The sequence below is a fragment of the Lepidochelys olivacea genome, assembly GCF_965140295.1.
Source record: "Lepidochelys olivacea isolate rLepOli2 genome assembly, chromosome: 3".
Taxonomy (NCBI): Eukaryota; Metazoa; Chordata; order Testudines; family Cheloniidae; genus Lepidochelys; species Lepidochelys olivacea.
The window spans coordinates 72,181,374-72,202,397 of NC_140413.1; the positions used below are offsets into that span (position 1 = coordinate 72,181,374).

The 21,024-nt window shown below is 41.7% G+C and overlaps 1 protein-coding gene across 7 annotated transcripts in view; it reads right to left on the reverse strand.

Moving 5' to 3' along the window:
* The window catches only part of EPHA7 (EPH receptor A7), a 171,816-nt gene extending 151,051 nt beyond the window's left edge, over positions 1 to 20,765 (reverse strand). For all 7 annotated transcript variants that reach the window (XM_084623866.1, XM_084623865.1, XM_084623868.1 and 4 more), the window contains exons 1-3: positions 20,474 to 20,765; positions 15,700 to 15,764; positions 10,437 to 11,106 (exon numbers count right to left, since the gene is read on the reverse strand). In XM_084623866.1, the coding sequence (XP_084479992.1) occupies positions 10,437 to 11,106; positions 15,700 to 15,764; positions 20,474 to 20,570 (832 nt within the window). In that variant the 5' untranslated portion in view covers positions 20,571 to 20,765. The remainder of the gene's footprint in view (positions 1 to 10,436; positions 11,107 to 15,699; positions 15,765 to 20,473) is intronic.
* Positions 20,766 to 21,024: the final 259 nt, after the last annotated feature.

A 21,024-nucleotide genomic window follows, 5' to 3' on the forward strand; every position in this document is an offset into this window, starting at 1 on the left:
GAAAGTTTTTCCTAATATCCAACCTAAACCTCCCCCACTGCAACTTGAGACCATTACTCCTTGTCCTGTCATCTTCTACCACTGAGAATAGTCTAGAACCATCCTCTTTGGAACCACCTCTCAGGTAGTTGAAAGCAGCTATCAAATCCCCCCTCATTCTTCTCTTCTGCAGACTAAACAATCCCAGTTCCCTCAGCCTCTCCTCATAAGTCATGTGTTCCAGTCCCCTAATCATTTTTGTTGCCCTTCACTGGACTCTCCAATTTTTCCACATCCTTCTTGTAGTGTGGGGCCCAAAACTGGACACAGTACTCCAGATGAGGCCCTCACCAATGTCAAATAGAGGGGAACGATCACGTCCCTCGATCTGCTGGCTATGCCCCTACTTATACAGCCCAAAATGCCATTGGCCTTCTTGGCAACAAGGGCACACTGTTGACTCATATCCAGCTTCTCGTCCACAGTCACCCCTAGGTCCTTTTCCGCAGAACTGCTGCCTTGTCATTCGGTCCCTAGTCTGTAGCTGTGCATTGGGTTCTTCCGTCCTAAGTGCAGGAGGACCCTGCACTTACCCTTGTTGAACCTCATCAGATTTCTTTTGGCCCAATCCTCCAATTTGTCTAGGTCCCTCTGTATCCTATCCCTACCTGCCACTGTATCTATCACTCCTCCTAGTTTAGTATCATCCGCAAATTTGCTGAGAGTGCAATCCACACCATCCTCCAGATCATTTATGAAATATTGAACAAAACTGGCCCCAGGACCGATCCTTGGGGCTCTCCACTTGATACCGGCTGTCATCTAGACATGGAGCCATTGATCACTACCCGTTGAGCCTGACAATCTAGCCAACTTTCTACCCACCTTATAGTGCATTCATCCAGCCCATATGTCTTTAACTTGCTGACAAGAATACTGTGGGAGACCGTGTCAAAAGCTTTGCTAAAGTCAAGAAACAATACATCCACTGCTTTCCCTTCATCCACAGAACCAGTAATCTCATCATAGAAGGCGATTAGATTAGTCAGGCATGACCTTCCCTTGGTGAATCCATGCTGACTGTTCCTGATCACTTTCCTCTCGTGTAAATGCTTCAGGATTGATTCCTTGAGGACCTGCTCCATGATTTTTCCGGGGACTGAGGTGAGGCTGACTGGCCTGTAGTTCCCAGGATCCTCCTTCTCTTTTTTAAAGATGGGCACTACATTAGCCTTTTTCCAGTCGTCCGGGACTTCCCCCGATTGCCATGAGTTTTCAAAGATAATGGCCAATGGCTCTGCAATCACAGCCGCCAACTCCTTTAGCACTCTCGGATGCAACACATCCGGCCCCACGGACTTGTGTACGTCCAGCTTTTCTAAATAGTCCCTAACCACTTCTTTCTCCACAGAGGGCAGGCCACCTACTCCCCATGCTGTGTTGCCCAGTGCAGCAGTCTGGGAGCTGACCTTGTTCGTGAAAACAGAGGCAAAAAAAGCATTGAGTACATTAGCTTTTTCCACATCCTCTGTCACTAGGTTGCCTCCCTCATTCAGTAAGGGGCCCACACTTTCCTTGGCTTTCTTCTTGTTGCCAACATACCTGAAGAAACCCTTCTTGTTACTCTTAAAATCTCTTGCTAGCTGCAGCTCCAGGTGCGATGTGGCCCTCCTGATTTCATTCCTACATGCCTGAGCAATATTTTTATACTCTTCCCTGGTCATTTGTCCAATCTTCCACTTCTTGTAAGCTTCTTTTCTATGTTTAAGATCCGCAAGGATGTCACTGTTAAGCCAAGCTGGTCGCCTGCCACATTTACTATTCTTTCGACTCATCGGGATGGTTTGTTCCTGTAACCTCAATAGGGATTCTTTGAAATACAGCCAGCTCTCCTGAACTCCTTTCCCCCTCATGTTATTCCCCCAGGGGATCCTACCCATCAGTTCCCTGAGGGAGTCAAAGTCTGCTTTCCTGAAGTCCAGGGTCCATATTCTGCTGCTTACCTTTCTTCCCCATGTCAGGATCCTGAACTCTACCAACTCATGGTCACTGCTTCCTTCTGCGAGTTGCCAGAAGAAAGCCTCATCCACCTCATTCCCTTGGTCCGGTGGTCTATAACAGACTCCCACCACTACATCACTCTTATTGCTCACACTTCTAAACTTAATCCAGAAACACTCAGGTTTTTCTGCAGTTTCGTACCGGAGCTCTGAGCAGTCATACTGCTCCCTTACATACATTGCTACTCCCCCACCTTTTCTGCCCTGCCTGTCCTTCCTGAACAGTTTATAACCGTCCATGACAGTACTCCAGTCATGTGAGTTATCCCACCAAGTCTCTGTTATTCCAATCACGTCATAATTCCTTGCCTTCACCAGGACCTCCAGTTCTCCCTGCTTGTTTCCAAGGCTTTGTGCATTTGTATATAGGCACTTGAAATAACGTGCTGATCGCCCCTCATTCTCAGTATGAGGTAGGAGCCCTCCCCTCACAGATGTTCCTGCCTGTGCTTCCTCCCGGTATCCTGCTTGCCCACTTACCTCAGGGCTTTGGTCTCCTTCCCCCGGTGAACCTAGTTTAAAGCCCTACTCACTAGGTTAGCCAGCCTGCTCCCAAAGATGCTCTTCCCTCTCTTCGTAAGGTGGAGCCCGTCTCTGCCTAGCACTCCTCCTTCATAGAACACCATCCCGTGATCAAAGAATCCAAAGCCTTCTCTCCGACACCACCTGCGTAGCCATTTGTTGACTTCCACGATTCGACGGTCCCTACCCTGGCCCTTTCCTTCCACGGGGAGGATGGACGAGAACACCACTTGCGCCTCAAACTCCTTTATCCTTCTTCCCAGAGCCATGTAGTCCGCAGTGATCCGCTCAAGGTCATTCTTGGCAGTATCATTGGTGCCCACGTGGAGAAGCAGGAAGGGGTAGCGATCCGAGGGCTTGATGAGTCTCGGCAGTCTCTCTGACACATCGCAAATCTTAGCCCCTGGCAAGCAGCAGACTTCTCTGTTTTCCCGATCAGGGCGGCAGATAGATGACTCAGTCCCCGAGGGGAGAGTCCCCGACCACCACCGTGCGTCTCCTTCTCTTGGGAGTGGATATACCCAGCATTTGATCAACAACTAAACACAAATCTGGATTTATACCTGATTTTGATTATTCAGGGAAGGCTTCTCTGGCACAGGTTTCTTGACAAAGGATCCCCCGTTCTTTGCAAACAGCTCTCATCTCAGACATGACAAACTCATTACATCAAATACATTGCTCACAGGATAATTATCCACAAAGGGTAACATGTAAGGTCTCTGCTGAAAGCTTGTTCAAAATCATGGCATAATGTATGTAGGGGTAATACCGAAGGAAGAATGTAACTATATTGTAGTTTATGGCCCTAAGGTCTCAAAGTTAAAGGCAGTCACCATGGAGTGATTTTTTTGGTGATGGCCTATTCAAGCAGGAGGGAGTTGCCTCCCTCCCTGGTTAGCAAGTAACATAATGCAAGGTTCAATTGTCTACCACTGCCCCATCACAGAACAGTCAATGGAAAACCACCAGAATCCTCCTGCCAACAATCAAAACCACTTGGAAACAAAAAAGAAGCATTATAACAGACAGGGGATCGCCCTGCCTATGAATAAAGACAAAAGACTTTCAGTATAACACAGTGAGGAGAAGTACTCTGAATCCATTCACTGATCAGACATTTTGTTGTGCAGAGGTATTTTTTGTGAAAGGCTGGACCCCGGTTCCTGTGAAGCCAATGAGCTCTGCAACAGACTGAACTTGGGGGGCAACCTACTATTTTCTCCTGTTCCTACTAGAAAGGAAAGAACTATTCATAGGTGTAGGTCTTAGTTTGCGTTTTATGATTTTGCTTTGTACTGTAACCATTTGTTCCTCGTCACTCTCTCGTTTCTAATGGAATCTCTATTCTTTCTTAAATAAGCTTACTTTTGTTTCATTGCAAGTGCTGTGTGTTATGCAGGAGCGGTAGTTTAAGGTAAAATTGGTAAAATGGGCTACATTGATTCTGAGGGTCTTCGATTTTGTGAGTAGCCAGTTTCAGGGGCATATATCATAAGGAAATGCTTCAAAGGAACCTCCTATCTATGCCTTGCAGCTTAACAGGCCTGGTATAGCCTGTAGGTAAGTAGTTGAGTGACTGAAAGGGTGGTGGTGTTGGGGACCTATCACCCGCTGACCACAAGCAAGACTCCCTCTCCCTCCTTTAACTTAGGAAAGCATGGAATTCTGAGGGGGGAGGGTTGAAGAAGAGGGGGAGAAGGCTGGAGAAGTAGTAAAATAGAATAAACTTCTTCCCCCTTCCCTCCTCTACTCAAAGCACCCAAAAGGCTAAAGGAGCAGGACAGTACTGAAGACCCATTCCACCTTCAGTTAGACCAGAAGGATGTAGTAGAGTAGTAAAAAACCCTTGTCTCCATAACAGCTAGGATGCTGTGGAAGAGATAACTCTCCTACCTAGCCACTCCATGAAAGGCAGCCACAACTCTCTGGAAAAGAAAAACAAACCAGTATCCTTTTACCTTCTAGCAACTGAGTCATTTTTTAGCCAAAGACTAATATAAAAACATGGTGTCCCTAAGCAGCATCTTCAGGAAAGCCCATGGAAATTCCAGCTCTCCTCTGAACAGCTGGGGATGGCAGGAGGTCAGAGCCCTGTACTTACCTTTCTCATCCTCCAGCAAGTAGGTATCAGCCACATTTTTTAAACCCTACATAAATTCTTCACAAACTGATATACACAGAAGCATCCACCACTGAAACAGAGTCACATCTGGGGACCAAACCAGTAACTGTTTAATAGTGCACAGAAACATTACAGAACGCTTTAGAAAAGGGAAAAGAACGTGGGGCAGAGTCTGCCGCATCCAGCTTTTGCTGGGTGCAGACAGGAGAGAGGCCATCAGAGACCCAGCTACAAATTGCCTGTGCTCTGCCTTAGCTACAACTTGCTTGAAGTCACACCATAGACAGGTGAGGACAGCTAGTGCATTGTGTTCCAAGCACACCACCTCCCCACACTGAAATGCCCCACCTAATACAATACAGCTCTGTGCCTGGGAGTACTGGGAGGGAGACGGATCCAACCTTACTTACTCTACTCCAGCAAAGGACTTGAAGGTTTTGACTCCGTATAAGCCTTTGCAGCAGTGCAAAGGAAGAGGAACAGGGAAAACTGAAACAGCATGGAATTTAGGTAGACAGGAGATAATTACCCCAAACTGCAGGTTAGCCACAACTCTTCAGAAAGACACCCTGGGCCAAATTCTACATTGATTTACAGTTCATACAATCTACTCTTATTAGAAGTGCTATGAGATTTTTAATGGCCAATCTTTAAGTCTCAGAAGCAGGCTCCTCCAGCAGTGCAGTCCCTCCTAACAGTATGCTATGACATTAGCTCAGTGTTAACACAGACTGATCAGAAAAATTATTCTGAAGTGGAATATGCCTGAAAATGTAACTAAAAATGACATATCACAAATGTGTCACATATAATGCATCTCATAGACTGGACCTCTCTGTCAAGTCACATTTACTAGCTCCAAAAGTTTATGTCCCAAAAGAAATCAGTAGTTCCTGTAGCAGTTTGTGGCAGGTTGCAAGTTGCTGCATACAATATACAGTGCAGCCCAAAAATCAAGCATGTACCCTTCACTTCAGTGACATGCATTCCATAACAAGTTGTAGCCCTCTCCCATTTTTTGGATAAGCAAATTGTATTCTGTTGTGTTCTTCTAATGCACATAGTATTACAAAGCAGATAAGAGTAAACTGTACCTGTTTGGCTTACTCCAGAAATCTGAATTTTCAGACGTGGTGCCAAATTAATTTTCACCTATATTTTTTCAGTTCATTCATGTTGAAAGGTGCTTCCTACCTTCTGAAATATCATACTGCTGCTCAGGAGCAAATGGGCATAGTTTCTCTTTAAATAATGTGAAACATATGGCAAGTGGATTATAGTAGAACTTTACAAAGAATTTCCCTCCTTTCCCCCAAACCACAGTTATTCAAATATTATCCCAAATGCGGTCCTTGCATAGGCAAAATAGGTGAAATTCCCACTGCACAGGTCATAGGCTACGTGACAATTGCAGGAATGGGTCCTATGTAGTGCTCCCAAGTGCTAACATTTCCATTTGTTTTTACAGTAGCAGAAACAGTATGTCTGTGGATGTTTTAGGGGCTCACCATTTCCTAAGCACTGTCAGGATCAAGCCTTAAAATGTAAGCTCTCTAAAGCTAAGACTATGGCCTGGTCTACACTGGGGTGGGGGGGGGGTCGATCTCAGATACGCAACTTCAGTTACGAGAATAGCGTAGCTGAAGTCGACGTACCTTCGATCGAATTAGCGATCAGATAGCGAGCATAGCGAGCAGATCGAGGGACGTGATCGTTCCCCTCTATTCGACATTGGTGAGGCCTCATCTGGAGTACTGTGTCCAGTTTTGGGCCCCACACTTCAAGAAGGATGTGGATAAATTGGAGAGAGTCCAGCGAAGGGCAACAAAAATGATTAGGAGACTGGAACACATGACTTATGAGGAGAGGCTGAGGGAGCTGGGATTGTTTAGCCTGCAGAAGAGAAGAATGACGGGGGATTTGATAGCTGCTTTCAACTACCTGAAAGGGGGTTCCAAAGAGGATGGCTCTAGACTGTTCTCAATGGTAGCAGATGACAGAACGAGGAGTAATGGTCTCAAGTTGCAGTGGGGGAGGTTTAGATTGGATATTAGGAAAAACTTTTTCACTAAGAGGGTGGTGAAACACTGGAATGCGTTACCTAGGGAGGTGGTAGAATCTCCTTCCTTAGAGGTTTTTAAGGTCAGGCTTGACAAAGCCCTGGCTGGGATGATTTAACCGGGAATTGGTCCTGCTTTGAGCAGGGGGTTGGACTAGATGACCTTCTGGGGTCCCTTCCAACCCTGATATTCTATGATTCTATGATTCTATGAATTAGAATTACTTACTTCGCGTCCTCACAGCGCTGGATCGACTGCTGCCGCTCCCCCGTCGACTCCGCTTCAGCTTGTCACCCTGGTGGAGCTCCAGAGTCGACAGCAGAGCGATTGGGGATTGATTTATCACGTCCAGTGATCCCCAATCAATCAATCACTACCCACCGATCCAGCAGATAGCGCAGACGTGGCCTATGTTATTACCGCTACCGCCCTCCTCCTCCCCACCCCCACACACACTTCATTTCACCTAGCTGTTGTGGCTTGCCTTAAACTAGGACTGTAAATTCTTTGGGGGCAGAGACAGTTTCTATTATACGTCTGTGCAGTACCTAGCACAATGTAGTCCTAACTTGGTTTATGCATCAAGATGCTAATGGAATGCAAATTTATTATGTGAATAATTCAATGTACATCCAAAATAAGGACATTTATATATAGATACACATTAAAAGATTTGGTACTGGAGATAGAACACAAGGGGAAAACTAGTGCCCAAGTTTAATATTTAATCTTTGATAAGCACTATCAGTTACTACTATTTGCAGAGTATTTGTTTACATGACACAAATATCCTCTGCCAACGTACTGGGAGTGAAATTTGTCTAAATTAAAATTAAAAGATAAAATGTTGTTTCTTAAGGTCCTGCAAATACTTACTCACTGGTAATGTCATGAGAGACAAAAAAGATGACTTTTTCAACCAGTGTAGCTCAAATAAGTTAGCGTAACACAATCAAAAAGCCCTGTTAGGATGCTGGCTAACACATCTGAAGATGTATTAGATGACTATGTTGTAGCCTATGCTCTCACCAACCATCCTCCCTTGGCTACAACCCAGCCAACTAATACATCTTCAAACATGTTAGCCTGCATCTTAGCAGGGTTTCAATGGTGTTAACTTAAATTTAGTCCATTGAGCCACCATGATTGAAGAAAGAAAAGGTATCTTTTTCAACCATCAAGACAGGGTCTTATGTCCAGTGCTTACTAGCATGAAGTCAATGCAGAATGCCTGGGTTTGCAGCTTTGAGTCCTTAAGAAGGACCACAAAAGGTTTGGATTAAGGAAGCATGCACCGACCTGCTTCTGCTTGATCTGTTTCAAAGTTTGACAGTAACAGATAGCCACTTGCATTAGTGTCAACATCCTGATAAGTTTCTTTCAATATCTGTCACAAAAACAGTGACAGTATCAGTATGTCAGCTGCATTATCAGTCACTATATAGTTGATCATACTTAATAACATCTTCAAGTGCAGAGAATCCTAACGAGTATCACAGAATGCAACTACTACAGAGCCACAGAGTCACCCAGATCTTTTGGACTTCAAGCTGGTAACAGCATTCATTCTGTGAGTGGCTGCCTCCCACCCTCTCTCTCGCCTCAATATATTAACTTGCCTCAATATGGAGCCAGAGTTTGTTTTCAAACTCTTAACAAGATCACTGAAAGAAAAGTGGAGAAATCCTATCAATGTGCCTCTGGACTGCTTCCAGAGTTGCGTATTCTCTTAGCAATTGCTCTGGAAGCAGGCCAAAAATGGGCAATGTTCTTGCAAATGAACTCAAGTACAAGTTATCATTTAATTCCTTTATCAACATCGCTGTGGTTAGAAATTAAGAAGCCTATTTAATAAACAATTTACTTGAATTCCAATTACCAAACACTGATTCCCTTCCCCCTCCCCCTTTACCCCTACTTCCCTTTGGCTGGGCACTTTCTCTCCTTTACTGAAAGTCAAAGAAAATTAGTATTATAATTATAGACCTATCCATGGTTCACATCATCAACTGTGAGTTAACTAAGATGCTTAAAAAAAAAAAAGTCAGTGTCTCCAGAGAAAGCCTTTGAAGGTTTCAGAATGTGCTCTGATGGGGGCCAAATGATTTTAATACTTTTAACAGAGCCTAGACACACCGTATTGAACTGATTTTTGTGGGCAGTTTTCACATTATAACTCTTAATGAGATCACCCTCCACACGGTAGAAACTCAGCCCTTCCCCCACAATGCTGAAAGAAAGCTGGAAAGATCCCAGACCAACTCCACACACTCCAACTATGTACCAAATCTTCCATTGTAAACCCCTGCTGAAGGCAATCATGTGAATTTCCTGAAGACTAAGGATTCAGGATCAGACGCTGCTTGCTTTCTTCCTTTCAGTATGAGCCAAATTCTGCAGTCCTTTTCCAATCCTTACACAGACAAAACTCTCATTAAACTCATTGACTGCAGGGTTTAGTCTTAACCCCAAAATAAGTCAGATATACATCACTCCCTTGATTTTTCAATGCCTGTAATTGTTTTACTTTTTGGTATTTTCTCACTTTCACATTTATTTTATATCATTTTTTCTGCAGCACTACAAACAGACAAGTATGTTTCTATCATACGCTACAAGAAAAATCTGATGGCATATCAGTTTCTGTGTTAAATATATTTGAAACCATTACTCACTATACAAAGTACCTAGTATCCTAGAACCTTCACTGTAAACAAAACAGCCCGATTGTGTCACACTTATGCTCAGAATTGCCTTTGTACCCAAGTAGCTCCATTTACTTGCAGAGTAAGTATATGAATACAGGTGACAGCATCAAGACCTAAAGAGATTGTTTTCAAAAAGCAAACTACGTTGAGATTTTTATTCACTAGCCAGAGTGAAAATGTTAATCCTGTGTGTTACTCTGAAATGTAACTGCTTTCCAATAACCTAACACTACCAGATGAACTACATGCTGAAAATACAAAATAAAAAGCTCTCCATAGTAGTCCCAATGTAATCCATAAATAACCCAAAAGTTTTATTTTTAAGATTCTAGCTGAATTAATTTTATGTAAAAAATATTGACTGAAATTCTGCCACTCGATATTTTGATATATTCTGTTTGAAAGAAACAGATTTAAAATAAATAAATCTACTGCATTTGCTCAGGAGTGAGAATGAAATGCAGATTCAAAACTTTGTAGCTCAGGTTTCATTTGGAGTATGTGCTATACATTAATAAACATGCTTTAGCACAAATTCCATATATCCTGAGTTTTATTTTCCTTATAATTTTCTGTCACAAAACATATGGAACAGCAGCAAGTAGTTTATATAATGCTCATACACAAGAACGTTAATAAGGTCTTCTTAGCAAGATACAATCTGTTCAGTAGCATTACAAAGAACTACACTGAATGTCATCCTGAGCTTATTTCTGTGTGAATTGTAATTTCTGCAACTGTATTTACATTAAACTGTGCTCTGAATTGCCTATTTTATATTTGAAAATGCAATATGCAAATGTTGACTTCCATTCCTGAAAGAGCTGACTGATTTAAGTTCGCCAGTATGAAGTGTATAGATTCAAATGCTCAAAGTATTAGTATGGGCCTAATACCATATTTTGATGCAAAGACAATAGAAATGTGACTGTAGAACCCACCTGCTATTGTAGGATATTATTAAAAGTGTAGGTTTACTCACGTTCACAAGTGTCTCCTTTTTGCTGGTATCCAGCTTTGCAGATACACTTTCCAATAGGCACTAACCATTCTCCTTCTGCACTACAGTGCATCCTAGGAGAGTTATCAGCCTCCTCTTCTGCGCTGCTGACACAAGTTCCTCGTACCTCAACTAGAGAGGAAAACTCTGAGCCAGTCACTGTATCTGGAAAAATAGCTAAGTTCTCAATAATAGACCAGCATTTCTTGTAGTAGACTTTGACAGAAACCAAAGCAATGCAGGCACCTACATCTTGAAATGCAAGATAAAATCCTTTCTTGGACAAAGCTCCAATCTCTCTCACCTCTGTGTTAAGTTTCATTTTTCTCTCCCCAAGGTCACCTTGGGTAAAACTTTCATCTGCTGCAATGGTGTCTATTTTTACATACTGATTTTCTCGGATATTCCTGCCATTGTCGTAGTCTGTTTCATAATAATATAAGTTAAAAGTTTCTTTACATGTCCCCAGTACTCCAGGAAGACTGTTACAATCCCTCAGAGTGAATTTCAGTTCTACAAAAATCCTTTGTGCATTGCCTTTTGCAATCCAGTTAGTCCGAAGCCAGTTATTTTGGTTAGGTTCCATGACCTGGCATACCTGGTATGTTCGTATAGGAGTGTAATTTTCATCCAGTCCACTAATTTCTTCCCACTAAAACAACAACAAACAGTTATTAATACAAGACAGCATTTTACTGCTGTACTAAATCCGTACATATATAAAAATACTCTGACACAGATCTGGTCTTCCTTCTTTGTAAACAGTGAAGCCTCATAAAAAATAGTGGAGTACTATTAAAATGCTAATGTTTTGTATAAGAAAAGTACAAATTTTAAGCGCGTTCTAGTTTGTGTTCCATGTATTTTAGCAAGTAAATAACCTTCAAAATATATTATTCATATTACAACAGTTTACAGTTATATTAATTACAAGTTTTAGAAAGTACTGTACAATATACTCAAATACTGCTTATAGTTGGGGTTCAGTCCTACATTCTCTTACATCAATCAGAATTTTAGGTAAGCAAGGAATGAAGAAGGTGGTCAATGATTTGCTGCTAGAAACAAATCTATAATCAACAAAGAAGTCTCAGAAACTGAGAGCCCTTAAACTTGCAGACCTTGCACACCTAAACCTCAGTGACACTTTTTGGTTCACAAGCAATGAGCCCTGACTCAATAAGCCCTGATTCTTTATTAGTTACTACTCTGCATTTCAAAGTAGCAGCCATGTTAGTCTGTATTCACAAAAAGAAAAGGAGTACTAGTGGCACCTTAGAGACTAACTCACAAAAGCTTATGCTCAAATAAATTGGTTAGTCTCTAAGGTGCCACTAGTACTCCTTTTCTTTTTACTCTGCATTTGAAATTATTATTTTTACACTTTAATTTATTACCATTATTGTGATCATCATCACATTTTGCAGGGAAAACAAACTGAAAATGGAGAAAAAAGAAATCATGAAGTTTTGTCACTTTATGCATTTAGGGCCATTTTCAGCTCCCATTTACAAACTACAAACCTGATCCTGCAAACCCCTACTCATATGAATAGGTTCACTGACCAATAGTAAAACAATCTTATCTCACTATAATGGGATTTCATTTGAAGTCAATGGGGTTACATACTTGAGTAAGGGCTAATCATCTGAATAAGGATCTGCAAGTTTCAGGGCCTGCTTTCCTTCTTTTTTCATTTCTCAGTCACTATGGTATCTAGGCGCTAAAATGGTAAATGCACAATAATTCCATTGTCTTTACGAAGTTGGAAACAAATCCCAGACCTACTGAAGTCAACATCAAAACTCCCACTGAAATCAGTTGGGCTAAGGTTAGACCCTTATTCCAGATTTACCCAGGTATAACTAAAAGCAGAATCTGGCCCTTACACCTTTTATAAATGTATTGCAGTGCTCAATTCATAACAGAAATTACAACTTGAATAAAATGGGAATATTTTAAAGAGTTCAATTAGTTAAATGGTGTCTAATAACACAGCCAACTAGATCTCAATCCCTCCAAGTGCTCAGACCATTTCAACAAAGCACTTTACAATATGCTTAACATCAGTGAAACTACTCATGTGCTTAACATTAAGCATGTGCTTTATTGGATTGGCTAGAGCACACAGCACCTGCCAGGACTGAACACCTAAAGAATGTGCTGTTACTGGTAGTCAGGCAGGGAAGGCAAACACGAACAGACATTGGTTTCTCAGACCAAAAGTCATGCAGCATGCAATATTTCACAAGCCTACTTGACAGCAAATGAGATCATTTAATGTTGCTCCACTACGCCAAGAAAAGTAAATGTTGATGAACTGATGCTGGAAGTTATTACCACAAAATATATTATGGCTGTAAGTGTTGAAATGGACAGAAGTTGTAAATATCAAAATGCATTTCAAAGTATTTCAGCTACTATAGATATGGTATATATGGTACCACACATCTGGTATTAGCTTATAGTAAAATATTATGAAATGTTTCTATAGTTAACAAATTATTACATTTTAAAACCTAACACTCTTTAGAAAGGAAGAAAGCTTATCTTCATTATACATTTAGTAGATTTTAACCACCAAGATTTTTTTCTCCTGTATGGACTAGTATTGATAAGGTTAGCAAACAAACAACAACAACAAAAGAGAAACACGGCCATGAAGCAGGGCTTTTGGCATTACTGCAGTACAAAAAACAGTTCACAAAAAGGGCTCAGCGCCTAAGTTCACTCTGAGAGTTTCATTCTGCTGCTCTCGTTCTCAGTTTCATTTTGAGTATTTTATGTTTTATCTCATGTAAGCAGTTTTCCCATCATGATCGAGATCCTGCTCTCAGATTTCCAAAGTTACAATAATGCAACACCTTTGAAGTCAAATGAGTTACCCAAGCGTATCCAAAGAGCAGAATACAGACAACTGATCATCTGCATTCCTTTCTTCCCTCCCCAAAATCCTCCAAAATAACCATAAAAATACAAAACTCTGCATTGGGTAGGGTAACACAAACCAGAAGAAGAGCCAGAGATTCCATGCGTGTTAAAATCCTACCACACCAATATAATTAATCTTGGAGGTGCTCAGATTATTCCTTTGGATGGAAAAAAAACGATCCAGTAGAGATCATCTCTTATGCTAACACCCATCGTCTCACCTTACCCATCTTTCTAAAACCACGGGGAAGATCATAAGGATAGTTTGTGTGCATTTCTTTTTTGGTTTCTCTGAAAAATTTCAGTAGTAATAGCTGTACTACTCAAACATTCCCCTGAAAGAGTTCAAACTTCCTCCCCTTGACAGGCACACATTATACATACTTCGGAATATAATTGTATTTGTCGACGATATTTGAAAACTACTGCTTAAAAAATCATCTTGGAGTGATCTGAACACTATATTTGACTTTTCAGACACTTAACTTTTTTTATTTGTCTTTATCCCATTGTTTTTATATACATATATGTGAAATACATGATGTTCTCTCCCACTAATACATATCGTATACCTACACCATATTACATGTTAATTCCTTTAGTTATTTAAAACATGTTTCATGCCACTCAGAGCCAGAGAGTACATTTGCCACTGAAATTTAACTAGCATACGATGATGTATTGGTTTCTCTCATCTATTTGTGAATGTTTTCATGATATTTGTACTACATAGGGGAGAATTAAATGCAGCTGAATTTAACAAAAAATTGTACTATATTTTTAATTTTTTAATAACACCATTAATAAATTGTAATTTTTTGTTAGTTTATAAGAAACTACTTTTTAGCCATTCTCTCTGACGATCGTTTAGCTGTTATTTTAGATTCTCAGTGTTCCTTTGAATCCGTATTTCTAACCTTACAAAGTCATCTTTTTACCATTTGTACAATATTAGTCAACTATGTTTCTACCTTTCATCCTCAAATACATTGGCAAAGTTCATACTTTTATTACCTCCAGGCTAGACTACTGCAATTCTCTTCTAACTAATCTTTTAGACACCTCTATTAAAAGGCTTCAATCAATGCAAAATGCTAATGCCAAAGTTATTATCAATCTTAAGCATTCGGCTCACATTATGTAGTTTCTCACGTCTTCAGACTCCTTTCCAGTTTGTGCTTGTATTGATTTTACGATCTTGCTTTTAAACTAAGACACTTTCAGATTTTCATTCTTCTTATTTAAAGGATTTATTTCACTTTTATATCCTCACTTACACGTCATGCTCTTCTGGCTCCAGATTTCATAAGGCGCTGAAGATTAAGGGCCTGATCCCTCAAGCACTTATTCATGCGAGTAGCCCCAACAAAGTCAATGAGATGGCTTCCAGGAGTAAGAACCACTCACATGACTTCAGGTTTGTAGGATTGAGTTCTAAGGTAAATACAACTGGCCATACTCTCCTCTCTTGAAATGTTCTTCCTCAAGAGATGAGGGATATGTTTTTTCACAATTTCTAATTAAGAGCTGAAGACACAGCTATTTGATAACTTATTAATAGACAATAAACATGACAATTAGCATAGGATGTCCTAAGTTTATCATTTGTGTAATGATGGATTTGCATGTTGATAAGTTTTCATAGAACATCTTGGGATGCATGTGTTCTAAAAGGCATTGCAGTATATAAATGAGAACTAGGCCCAAGCCACAAAATTTGGACTTAGAGCCAGATTTCAAACTCCTTAAAATTTGGGGATGCTCAGGTGTGGGTTTTGGTTTAGACCTATCTCTAATTCAGACATTTATATTTTAGAGCACTTCATACTACGCTATTCAATTACAACAAATATATTGTATATAAAGTTCTTATCACTGTTTATTTGGAAAATATCCAATAACATGCTCTGAGGCAGTTTCCATATACAAATATATTTGTTGCCTACAATGCTTCTAAAAAGAAAAAGAGAAAAGAAAAATATATTTAAAATACAGTGTCACAAGTACACAAAGCCTTCTAGTACACCACAAAGGATTACACTACAAAGCATAAAGCTAATAAAGGGGTTTAGGTGAGTTACTGAAGAGACTCTTCCTTGTAATTAGCTTGCTTTTGTACACTGTAACCTGAGGTATGCTTCTTTTCACAACAGAAACTTAAGAGCTGTAAACACTCACTATGATTACTGAGGGAAATTTGGGGAATACCAGCTTGTTTAAAGCACGTTTAAAAATTTCTCTCGATGAAACACCCAGCAATGTTTGGACGATGGGTTTTTTTTGTTTTGTTTGTTTGTTTGTTCTGAGTACTTACCCCATTAGGAGGAAAGGAAATCCACTCCAACTCTGTCTGTTGTGCTTTAGAGTCCAGCAATATTACTGCAAGAGAAAAAGTATCCGCTATGTATTAAAGAAAGAACTTCATAATTTAAAAAACTAAATCAAAAACTTTGTGATGAAATTCAACAAGAATGTATATAAAGTCTTCTTTTTATCAGTCAAAATTATTTAATAAAGGAATAAATATATTATGTATATTCACCATTATATGCATGTTTGTAATTAGAAAAGTTTTTATATTATTTAAGGTATGATATTCACATTTTTTATTAAGCAGAAATATTTAAATCTTATTTTTTTACTGCATCTTTGTCTATGCCTGTCTACATATTTATACTTACCATCTTATTATCTAAGTGTCAAAGATTCTAAGGTTTAATCGTAAATATCTGTTCCTCTTGCTCCTTCTTACAAAGGATATTTCCCATGTACTTTTCATTAAAATTAGGATTTTTTTAAAAATGAAATTCAGCAATATTTCAACATTGTCCAGACTGATTTGGACACTGTTGGACACTACATCCTTCTTGGACCCCCACTCTGAAGTCAAGGGTAATGCACAAGGAAAGATGGTTCCTTAATATTTATGAGACTTAATTTAAATAAGTCAATATATGACAAATAAGCTTCCACAAAATAAGGATTTGTACTTATGTAGCATCATGCATTTTCAAAATACTGAACGCGCATATTAGTTAGAATTAATTCTTGTGCAACATTTTATTAAGTAAATATTTTCATATGTGTATACACATCCAATGAGACTTCTAAAAAGTTCTGATACACAGAGCTGTTAATTAGATGTGACTTTCTGGTAAAAGTGTTTAATGCAGACTTCTCAATCTTAGTCCAATAAACAAATTGTTAAATATAAATATAAAATGTCCACTTTATTACATATTGGGGAAATCATATTGATATTTTGTTAACTATCAGCTTGAGATTATATTTAATGATAGTCTTAAATCTCAGAATATATTATTGCATATGTTTTCACAAATTTCTAAAAAGCACTTGCATTAGTTAACCTTGAAATTTCTAAGCAACTCTATGAAATAAGTTGTTAGATTGCATTTTAAAAAATAATCTTGTAAACTGGAAAGAAAGAAATCCTAATGTTATATCTGTATATATGTTATATCTGCCTATATATGCTACATTTTTGGAACAAAAACAGTCATATTTACTGCTTAACAAATAACTGTTCCATTTTTAACAAAAGAGAAACACATTTCAATTTCAAATAACCACAAAATATATTTTAATTATAAAACATTATTACATCTCTACCAATACCAATGTAAAAGGCTGTATACGAATAAGTAGTTACATATATTTTGATCTTCTGCTTTAATTCTTAAACTTGAATTCAGTATAATTAACTTTTTGTTAGGTTGAGCAATACCTTTGGTTTAGACTCCATGTCAAATATAATTTCAAATAATAGTTTTTTAAAACATTATTAGAAGGATCAAACTTTTTTTCACAAAGGTTCATGCTGACAGGAATAGCTAAAACATGTTAAAGACAAAACTGTAACTTCCATTTCTGTAAGCCAACATACACTTAAACTAACCAATTAAATTTGCTCTTCTCTCTTTACATAGATTATCTTCTTAATTAATTAATTAATTAATCTCACTATCTAAGGGTCTTTAACTAGTAAAACTACCTAAAGAAGAATTGATGGTGTGTGTGTTGGCTTGCTAATCAAGGACAATGCTGATAAGCTAAAAATTTAGGTATGGCGCAAGTTTAAGGTAATTCATTCATCACCATGCCCATGCAGTAGTGGATGGACACACCATGTTGTCATCTGGCAAGTAATTCTTCATAAAAAAGCAGTATGAAAAGCCAGTGCCACACAGATGACCTTTCCATGATCATATGTTGTACTCCTCACTGCACTAGAACTTACTGGGAAATATCTTTCCTAATCAGACGTTTGTACAATGCCTTGAATAGGTAAAATGTTATATGAATTGCTAATTTCCTAGTGTGGGCTTAGTTTTTAAAAGTTATGTGGGTGACAGCCTTTTTTACTACACAGTTACAGTCTAGATCCAGCATGTCCCGTTTCTGAGATAAAGACACTTTCCCCAAGAGGTGGGAAACATTCTCCATTTACTTCCCAAGGCAGCCCTGAAGTTCTTGTATGCAGCGCTCAAAGTGAGCAGCAGCTGAGCTTCGGAACTTCTTCTTGTTGCAGAAACTGACTAGCAACGCTACCCAGTTTTGAAGAAAGGCAAGACTGCCTGGTTCACTGCGTTACAGCGGACACAAGACAAAGCTGGGAGAGAGAGAGTGAAAAGTGGCTGGGGAAGTCAATGGGAGGCTTTAATCCGCCCTTTTCGGCCTGAATCATTCACTCCCCCGGTGCCCCTTGCGCTGAGCTCCCGTGCGCTCCCCGAGCTGGGGACTCCCCCCGCGGGCTCTGCACCCAGCCGGAGGGGCCCGCTGTTTGCGGACAGCCAAGGGCAGCCTCTCGCCTCCTCCATACCCCCGACCCACGCGTGTTCTCCGGGGAGCTGAGGTCTCCCCCTAACCCGCCGCCGGGTCCCTCACTTCGGCGCTGGGGTTCAAATGCCGCCAGTCCGCGCTGGAAGGGCATCTCCGTGCCCAGCTCACGGGCGCAATCGTGTCCGTCCGTCCCGTCCCCCCCCGCGCTTCAAGTCAATGGCAAAGGCTCCCCTTGGCGTCAACAGGGCCAGGATCTTCCCCCACGCGCTTTAGGGCTGAAGCAGCCTTTCCCAGCCCAGCAGCCGCAGCCTACGGGAGGCAGGAGGGAGCTGAGTCAAAGGTGGTGTTTAACCTGTGTGCAACCTCCGAGCCCTGCCGCTGCGACTCCGCGACGGGCTGGAAGGCAGCGAACTCACCGCCCAGTGTAAACCAGCGTGCACCGTGACCCCGGGCGGGACCCAGGCTCAATTCTCCCCACACTCAGGATCCCTTTATTCCAAACTTTCCAGACCCGGCCTGGCTGGGTCACCTCTGCCCCTGCAAACTCCCGTCGCCCTAGTGATACCCCCATCACCTTCTCTCCCTCTTGAGACGCCTATTCATCCAGCTCCTGCTGGGAAAACTTTAGGGACTTCTGGGCTCTCTCCTCCCTTATCCCCAGCCCCTTTGCCTGGCTACTTTCCGACGGAGAAGGAGGTGTCTGCAGAGGGCTGGATTCTCTCACCACCAGAGACGGTGAGGGCCAGCGGCAACGAAAGTTACTTTTGCGCAGGAGATTTCCGAGCCTGCAGCAGGTTAACAGCCATAGGGATCCGAAATCCCTGCCTGCTCCCCCCCACCCCCGCCTCCTGCCAGCTCAGCCTACACGAACTGCTGGGCGCTAGAAGCGGAAACACAAACTCGAGGTGTACGTGGGACTCTGGCCCGTCGAGCAGCATGTCACAGCTCCAAGCGCTCTCCCCACGCAGCCTGCACAAAGCAGCTGCCAAGCCCAGCTCCCCGCTCCCGTCTGCGCTTCGCTTCCGCTCACCTCCCCCATGCAGCCTCTCTCGCCCTTCCAGGAGTTAGTTCATTATTCCAGTTTGCAAATCTCTTCAAATAAACTTTGGAAATGCCGTCCAGGAAGGGCCTTTGGGTTGTTTTTTTTTTTTCTCTCTTCTATTAGGGACAAAGAACATCTTAATTGAGAGAGAGCTTAGTTGTAAAGCTCCAGCTACAGGCTCAGAAAGGTACTTTACCTTTATGCCAATGGTTCAGAGACGAATACTGACCTATCTGGGAGAGGGGAAAACCCCCAAGCCCTCTCTTCCCAAAGATGGAAACTGATACCACACTATCAGAGTGAAAAGGTCTCATTTTTAGATCCCCCCACCCCATACGAAAAGAAATGCCTGGACTGACTTTCTGAATTGGTGTGTATGTTAGTCTCCGATAGAAAATTTCCCGTGCTCTCTTTTAGTAGGAAATATTATGCGTTTGTTTTATGCAAAACAGATTGATGCTGGAGTGATGGGATTTATGAAGCCCTGTTTGTGATACGCAGATGGAACAAAAATCTCTATCTATATACATCTAGTCAGAGATGCCTACAGATTACTAGATAACATACACAAATATAATGCATGTATATAGCATCCTATAGACCCATCCCTCGGAGACATTTAATCGTCCCCCAACATGATCTATGCCACATCTTTCCCCGTAGTGTCTCATTTCCAGAGGTTTCTGAGACCTGCAGGCCCGCATCAGTAGGAAACGGAGAAGCGGACTTTATTAGCTAGTTTATGATTGCCTGGGGGACTAACAGAAATCCCCCCCAACCCCTTTGGGGGTGCGCCCAGAGTAGTGAAACTCCGGTGCAGTCCTGGTTGTGGCACTCGGGTTGCGTGCCCCTGACAAACTACAGTAGCTTCCACCCGAGGGGAGGGGGGGGGAGAGATTCTTACCCTCACCTTACTAGTAGTAATACTATTAGTACTATTAACAATTCAATAGACAGCACCCCCTGCAGTGACCCCCTCCCCAATATATCAGCTCCTCAAGTGCACTGCCGTGCAAACCCAATTCCTTAAAGGAAATGCAGTTTGTCCCGACCTCCCTCTTTCTCACACACGCACGCATTCACACACACACTGCCCGTGGTGGATGCCTCTCCCCCACCTCAGTAAGACGCTGTTTAACGAGGGGAGAGGGCAGCATGCAGTTTGCAGTAGACCCTACACTAAAACATTGCAATGTGTGCGCACGGAAATAAATAAGCCCAAACTTTGTTTTCTGCATCACCTTACCTTCTTTTGCAGCCTGTGCCTCCCCCGTGTGTGCAAAGCGAAACAGCCAGAGGAAGCATAAAATAATCCAAGAAGGGAGCCTAGTTTGAAAAACCATGGTGGAGGAGCAGGATATTTTGAAATTTACTGGACGATCGCTGCTGCTATTGCCGCCGCTTGTTGGGGATTAAAGGGTTTGTTGTGCTATGTGTTTTATTTTGCCTTTGCATGGAGCTCTCTCTCCCCCGGCTGCCTGCTCCTCTTGCCTATGCGTTTCCTGCACACCGTAGTTGCTGCCTGCGAGTCTCTGACTGCAGCCTGGCTGCGAGCTCCACACTCCAATAATATCAATTAGGGGGGAAGGGGCGGGGCCGGGGCCGGGAGAGCGGGCCGTCCCTCAAAGTGACTGGCAGCCGCAGCCGGCCTAAGAGGAGCTGCAAGCTAGACCGGGGAGGCTGAGCTGGGGAACGACTAGCCCCGGCAATGGAGGCGGGGCCGGCGGCGCTGTCCAATGAGCGGGGGGAGGTGTCAGGTTGCCGCTGGCACAGGGTTCCCCGCAGGTTGAGTGCGTA